Source organism: Rhinoderma darwinii, chromosome 1 (assembly GCF_050947455.1).
Source record: "Rhinoderma darwinii isolate aRhiDar2 chromosome 1, aRhiDar2.hap1, whole genome shotgun sequence".
Classification (NCBI taxonomy): domain Eukaryota; kingdom Metazoa; phylum Chordata; class Amphibia; order Anura; family Rhinodermatidae; genus Rhinoderma; species Rhinoderma darwinii.
Genome location: NC_134687.1, coordinates 450,010,717 through 450,018,603, shown reverse-complemented (window position 1 = coordinate 450,018,603; position 7,887 = coordinate 450,010,717). Strand labels below are relative to the sequence as shown.

The 7,887-nt window shown below is 43.0% G+C and overlaps 1 protein-coding gene across 6 annotated transcripts in view; it reads left to right on the top strand.

Moving 5' to 3' along the window:
• The first annotated feature begins 3,183 nt into the window (after nt 1–3,183).
• CABIN1 (calcineurin binding protein 1) overlaps nt 3,184–7,887 on the top strand; it is a 127,893-nt gene continuing 123,189 nt past the window's right edge. For 5 of the 6 annotated variants that reach the window (XM_075832073.1, XM_075832067.1, XM_075832077.1 and 2 more), the window contains exons 1-4: nt 3,184–3,283; nt 4,656–4,894; nt 4,972–5,064; nt 5,138–5,251. In XM_075832073.1, the coding sequence (XP_075688188.1) occupies nt 4,892–4,894; nt 4,972–5,064; nt 5,138–5,251 (210 nt within the window). In that variant the 5' untranslated portion in view covers nt 3,184–3,283; nt 4,656–4,891. Of the gene's footprint in view, nt 3,284–3,346; nt 3,371–4,655; nt 4,895–4,971; nt 5,065–5,137; nt 5,252–7,887 lie in introns of those variants that run through there. The other variant, XM_075832053.1, reaches the window with a different exon arrangement.

Sequence of the window (7,887 nt, the reverse complement as noted above, 5' to 3'; positions counted from 1 at the left end):
CATTTCTTGTATACTTGTTCCAATAAAAATGTTCACTTTTTAATTAATTTTCGGTGTGTCAGACTCCGTCTTTTAGGTTATTGTTTCATTAAGAGGGTGGTTTCACCGCTACGACCATGCTTATGATGGGCTTGTAAGCCCTGTCTTTCCCCTTTAGACATTATATATTATATATTAACAAGGATATTTATTCATTACATACTTTTTTGGGACTATGAATTAATTGACTCTGGCTTTTTTGGTGCTCTCCATATAGTCATTTTATTTACAAAAACGGCTACCAGCAGATAAATTCCTCCTGCTCCAACTGTCATAGATAAATAAATAAATGAACTAACTTTATTGTGCTTATTTTTAAGCAAAAGGACTAACTACACTTATTGGTTAAAAGGTTGTAACATTTCCTCCGTTTAAAGAGTAACAATAGGCAGTGCAGACAAGACCATGTGTGTGTTTAGTCAGTATTGCTCGGCGGCTGCAGAACGCCGGGTCAAACAGATGGTATAAGCAGAGGCCAACGGAGGTACATATTAGATTAAAATAGAGTGTCAGAGCCCCCCCCCGCGACATGTTTCGCTGTGCTAGACAGCGTCCTCAGGGGTTCAGGGGCTTTTTGATAGGGCACCGAAAATACGAAGCTGTATTATGCTTCCCGGAAAGAACAGCTGACAACCAGGCTGACCAATCCCAACCCGTCAATACGGCCAAGCCTCCCATCAGGCATGATCGACATCCCGGCGGACCAATCAGTGAGTCACACCAGGAGCCAATCAGAACATACCGGCACTGTCCAATGGTATGTGGTGGAGAGGGGCAGTAACTCCCATCTCCTCCGACGGACATCAGAGGCAGCCAATAGGGGGGCGACCACGGTGGAACATCGACATGTATCCGCCCATCGTATATGTATCGTGCATTAGGTCTCTCCACTGGCCATATCATAAATAGATAGATGTGTGCAACTGCATTTTCCTATATTCTCCATATAGGCATAAAACACGTACATTAGAGCTGGGCAATTAATTGAAAAATAACCAAAATCGAAATTCAGTGCAATTAATCGACTTCATCCTTCGGTTTTATAAAAAAAAATTCCCGGTTTGAACTATCTGCATCTTCAGGACGCAGATACAGTTGAATCCAATTGGGGACTTTATACTGTGTGAAGAGTAGTTATGGAGGCATTATACTGTGTGGAGGTCAGCTATGGGGGGCATTATACTGTGTGGAGGTCAGCTATGGGGGGCATTATACTGTGTGGAGGTCAGCTATGGGGGGCATTATACTGTGTGGAGGTCAGCTATGGGGGGCATTATACTGTGTGGAGGGTAGCTATGGGGGGCATTATACTGTGTGGAGGTCAGCTATGGGGGGCATTATACTGTGTGGAGGTCAGCTATGGGGGGCATTATACTGTGTGGAGGGTAGCTATGGGGGGCATTATACTGTGTGGAGGGTAGTTATGGAGGCATTATACTGTTTGGGGACAGCTATGGGGGCATTATACTGTGTGGAGGGCAGCTATGGGGGGCATTATACTGTGTGGAGGTCAGCAATGGGGGGCATTATACTGTGTGGAGGGCAGCTATGGGGGGCATTATATTGTGTGGAGGGCAGCTATGGGGGGCATTATACTGTGTGGAAGGTAGTAATGGGGGCATTATACTGTGTGGAGAGCAGCTATGGGGGGCATTATACTGTGTGGAGGGCAGCTATGGGGGGCATTATACTGTGTGGAAGGTAGTAATGGGGGCATTATACTGTGTAGAGGGCAGCTATGGGGGGCATTATACTGTGTGGAGGTCAGCAATGGGGGGCATTATACTGTGTGGAGGGCAGCTATGGGGGGCATTATATTGAGTGGAGGGCAGCTATGGGGGGCATTATACTGTGTGGAAGGTAGTAATGGGGGCATTATACTGTGTGGAGGGCAGCTATGGGGGGCATTATACTGTGTGGAGGGCAGCTATGGGGGGCATTATACTGTGTGGAAGGTAGTAATGGGGGCATTATACTGTGTAGAGGGCAGCTATGGGGGCATTATGAAATATGGGGGCAGCTATGGGGCATTATACAGTGTGGGGAGCACTATGGGGCATTATACTGTGTGGGGGGCAGTGTCAGGTGGTATATTATATTCAGTAGTATACAGCAGGCTCAGGGGATAAATATTAATTTAATGGCGTAGCATGCAAAAAAGGGGTGTGGTCGAAATAATCGTTCAATAATCTTATTCGAGGTTACCAGTTCAATTAATAGTGGTTCTGATTTCAGTCATAATCGCCCAGCCCTAATGTATAGATATGAAAAGTTCTGCACTCACGTTTGCACAGCAGGAATACACTGATCTATAACATACCCTATATTACCTGTGGAAAGTTTTCAAAATTAACTTTAAGGGTATGTTCACACGGCCTATTTTCATCCGTTTTTCAGGCGAAAACAGCCTCTGATTTACAGCCATGCATCAGGCGTTTTTTACAGACGTTCTTCATTTGAGACAATGTAAAACGGCTCCAAAAGCGGCTCCAAAAGCGGCTCAAGAAGTGACATGCACTTCTTTTTTACACAGCGTTTTTTTACGCGCCGTTTTTAAAAACAGCGGTGCCCATCAATGGGCAGATGTTTGGATGCGTTCAGCCTCCGTATTTTAAGATGTTTACGGCGTTTAAAGCGCAATTTTACGCAGTTTTTTGCATTTTCAGCGTAAAATTACTCCTCGTATGCAATACCCGTTTTTTAACCATTGAAAACAATGGTAAGCGGTTTGTAGGCATTTTTAGGCGTATTTCGAAGCGTACAATGGGACCGTTTACGCTCCAAAATACACCTGAAAAAACTCTGTGAACATATCCAGATCATCGGTTGTTTACGTAAAATGCAGCCGTATTTGGCCTCGGGCCTTTCCAGGAACAACATCTAAAAGACAACCTATAAAAAGCCCAAGTTATGATGGCATTCTTGGCATCCTGGCAGCTTTCTGGCGCACACTACGCCCATTGCCCATTACGCTAAAAACGTGCAATTCTGCAAAGCGGAAAAACAAAAACAAGTGACTTCCTCTAGAGGGCGATGTTGCTTTCAACTCTTTTACGGCATAGGATTTTCCGGGTGTACTGCATTGACTACCAGTACGCCTCTCCATTTGGTTGGCTGGCAAAAAGGAATGCCGTGATTGGCCACTTTGTGGCAGGGAGCCTAGCCTACTGGTCGCTGCGATACTACTGGGTGCAAATGATCCTACACCGATGAGTGCGGGAGACGGTTGCCGTGGTGACCAGAGGTGAGGTTTACGGTTTCTTTCCGGTAATTCTTCCTGCTGAAAGAGCTAACGCAGCCCTGAGCGCTGGGTAACCTGGACGGCTGTCAGGTGCACAGAGGAGAGGGGGAGGCGTTACCAGGCCGAGCGCCCTCATTCATTCACTTGGACATAGCTTTATTGAGAGCCGGTTTTATACAAGAGCAGTGTGCACTATGTATTATATCATTACATTGTAACGTGTGAGCTTCATTTCTAGCTAGATACAGCTGACTTCTAGATATCATGTGTTTACATATGGAGCAGATCTATCTATCTATGACCTATCTATCTCAGATCTATCCTATCTATCTATCGATCTCAGATCTATCTATCTCTCATAATTATCTTTTTTTTTAAATCAATCCAATTTTATTGATACGAACACAAAATCTCTCATAATTATCTATCTCAGATCTATCTATCTATCTATCTATCTATCTATCTATCTATCTATCTATCTATCTATCTATCTATCTATCCTATGAGGTTCTTCACCTGTATGTATGTCTTCCCCTGCAGCACCAGTGACTTGTCATTCTGCACTGTGCTGTCACATGATATCTAGCTGTCTAATTAGTAATTAGCGGGTGATGTTATTATCACCAGGCCAGCAAGTCGCAGGAGAGATTGCCCCATGAGCCTTGGGGAAGGTCAGGATCCAGATGTCGGCTGTGACTGCCTGCGTTTTATATCATCTCTTTAATTTGAAACCATAATTTTCATAATATTTCTGAGTATTTCCACCCATATTGGCCCTATGTTCGTATACATCATGTTTCTATGGCTTCCTCCTGGCCAGTGTTACATTTCTGCAATGTACATCAGGTTTTAAAATGTAAAGCTAGATTTCCATACACCTGCATTGGCAGTCAGTTAGTTTTCTTTGGTTTCCACTGATTCCGTGTGGCTCCCTGGCTTTCAGTATAGGAAGAGCACATAGAACGATCATGCACAATCGCTCCATCTCCGTCCAGCACTGCATAGGACCGTATTATATATCCCAACGTGTGCAAAAGCTGGAAAATACATGCCGGGATGCCTTGACAGCTTTTCTGCTTAAGGATAGTCTATATCTTCCATGAGCAATGGTGCCATACACACAAAAATAATTTGGCTAAGAATCCAGATTGTTCACTAATTATTATTTTTTTAACTGTACCGGATATTTCTATTTTGACACCGCCTGGATCATTTGTTGCTTAATAGAATTTCAGCCCAAAAATCTCCAATGTTTCAAAATCTTTTTTCAGTCCTCACCATCATGAAATGCTTGTAATTCTTTGTTATCTATTGTTCTCGTTCGTGGAGATTCTAACCGCAGGAACAATTATTTAAATTTGCTTCTTTCTTTTAGAATGGATACCTGTCTGTAGCTGTGACAACGCACGCTGAATCATTCAGAATGGATACCTGTCTGTAGCTGTGACATCACACGCTGAATCATTCAGAATGGATACCTGTCTGTAGCTGTGACATCACCCGCTGAATCATTCAGAATGGATACCTGTCTGTAGCTGTGACAACGCACGCTGAATCATTCAGAATAGATACCTGTCTGTAGCTGTGACAACGCACGCTGAATCATTCAGAATGGTAATTCAAGTTACTGTCAAGTTTTACATTATTACCGAATGTTTGACATCCTAAATATTTGCCTTATTTGTCACTAGATTCGTATAGCAGCCCTAAATGCAGCCTCTACTGTAGAAGGAGAACATGAAGAAGCTTTTAAAAGTCACAAAACGCAGACCAAAGAGGCCCAGGTGAGCGCAGCCTTTGAAGTTGCCATAGTGTGCCCATACGTGCGGAATGATTGTTTCGTCATTCTCTTTGTAGGAAGCAGAGGCATTTGCACTTTATCACAAGGCCTTGGACCTACAGAAGCTTGACCGCTATGATGAGTCCTCGCAGGCCTATCATCAGCTGTTGGATACCCGTCTTCTGCAGGAAGTGAGTGAAATGAGTCGTTTAACTGTCTGTCTCTTCATCTAGTTTTATTATTGTTTTCATATTTGCTTTTTTTTAACCCCTTCCCGACATTTGACGTATCCATACGCCAAAGTCGGGCAGGGGAAGTATGGAACGGGCTCACGGAGTGAACCCGCCCCATACGATGCCGGTGTCGGCTGTTTGTTACAGCTGACACTTCAGGGTAACGAGCGCAGCATTTAAATCGTTAGAAAGAGGGGGACGACCTACTCTAGCAGCTCATCGCGCCCCCCGCAACACAATCGCGGGGGGGGGGCGATGGTTGCCTGTGGGCCTAATTAAGGACCACAGGTCCGCCATCTTTGTGCTCCTATTAAGCCCTGCCTCCGGCACGGCTTAATAGATGCCTGTCAGAATCACGATATACTGCAATACATTAGTATTTCAGTATATCGTGCAAGCGATCTAACGATCGCTGGTTGAAGTCCCCTAGGGGGAGTAATAAAAGTAAAAATAAGTTAAATAAAGTTGTTGTCTTTTATGTAAAAAAAATTAAAAGTTCAAAAAACCCCCCCTTTTCCCATTTTCCCCCTAGAGCATAGTAAAAAAAATAAATAAACATAATTGGTATCGCCTCGTCCGTAAAAGTTTGAACTATTACAATATATCATTATTTAACCCGCATGGTGAACGCCGTAAAAGAAAAAAAATTGTAAACGCCAGAATGTCTATTTTTTGGTCACCTCATCTCCCACAAAAAATGAAATAAAAAGTGATCAAAACGTTGCATGTACACCAAAATGGTATAATTAAAAACGACAGCTTATCCCGCAAAAAATAAGCCCTCATACCGCTTAATCGACGGAAAAATAAAAAAGTTATGGCTCTCGGAATTTGGCGACACAAAATAAATTTTCTTTTTTACACTTAGGTTTTTACTTGTAAAAGTAGTAAAATATAGAAAAAAACTATATATATTTGGTATCACCGTAATCGCATTGACCCGCAGAATAAAGTTAACATGTTGTTTTAATTGCGCAGTGAATTCCGTAAAAACGATGCGCAAAAAACAATGGAGGAATCGCTGTTTTTTTTTCATTTTCTACCCCACAAATAATTTTTTACGATTTCCTAGTACATTATACGGCAAAATAAATGGTGCTACGAAAAACTACAACTCGTCCCGCAAAAATCAAGCCCTCATAGGACTATATCGACGGAAAAATAAAAACGTTATGGCTTTTGGAAGGTGGGGAGGAAAAAACGAAAATGAAAATCTGAAAAAGGGCTGCGGCGGGAAGGGGTTAATTATTCAAAGCTTTATTAAGACGTCTAAGGGCCAGTTTACACTAAGTTTTTTGATGCTGAAACTGCGTTGGAAAATGCGCCAAAAAACGGCCGAAAATGGCTCCCATTGATTTCAATGGGAGGCGGAGGCGTTTTTTTTTCCCGCGAGCGGAAAAATAAGGGACATTCCCTATCTTCGGGCATTTACGCAAAAAACGCTGCGAAAATCGGCGTGCAGGCAGAGCAAAATCTGCCTCACAATTCCAAACAGAATTTTGAGGCAGATTTTCCTCCTGCAAAAAACTCAGTGTGAACCCAGCCTATGTTCACACGGACTATTTTGCCGAGTTCTTTGACGCGGAAACCGCGTCGCAAAACTCGGCAAAAACGGCCCGAAAATGCCTCCCATTGATTTCAATGGGAGGCGTCGGCGTCTTTTTCCCGTGAGCAGTAAAACTGCCTCGCGGGAAAAAGAAGCGACATGCCCTATCTTCGGGCGCTTCCGCCTCTGACCTCCCATTGACTTCAATGGGAGGCAGAGAAAGCGTATTTCGCGGTGTTTTATGCATGCGGCGCTCAATGGCCGCGGGCGAAAAACGCAGAGAAAATCGGCGTGCAGGGAGAGGAAAATCAGCCTCAAACTTCCAAACGGAATTTTGAGGCAGATATTCCTCCTGCAAAATACTCCGTGTGAACATAGCCTAACATAGCCTAAAGCTTGTCAAACAGGGATAAAGAAAATAAAAATTTGGGAAATATCGGGCCTAACAAAAAAAGGCATTGATAGTCTGCGGTAATTACATATTATTACATAAGTACGAGCCATATATAGAAACCATTCGTTCTGCTTATTGTGTATCAAAATATTGTATACAATGTAAATGAAGAGTGTGAAAACCTGTTATATCATAGCAAGTAGTCTTGTGGGAGGGCATAGACGGGAAAGAGTGTCCATGGGAGTGCTGTAAGTGTGACGTTATTCATTTAGGCTGTTAGTCGGGCCCAGATTTAGCCCTCATAAGTATTGTTTTAGCTATTTTGGGATGTGAACATGCCCAGATGAAACGACAGAAAAGTTGGGAGGTAGCCAAGAAAAATTATCTGGGTGGACAGGACAGGTATAAATTGAAACCGAATTAAATATACATTTTTAAAATATTAGCCCGACCAATCCATGAAAAATCTTTCCGGTCCCTTTCAGACAAGTCTAGCTTAAATCGTGGTGAGCAAAGTTAAAGGGGTTGTCCGAGATAAAATGACTGTTAATGCTTGTAATTTATAAATGTAAATACATTTGTAATATACTTATATTTTCCAAAGTGTCCTTGTTTCCAGATCCTGCCGGGGGGAACTTGACGGGTGACGTCACT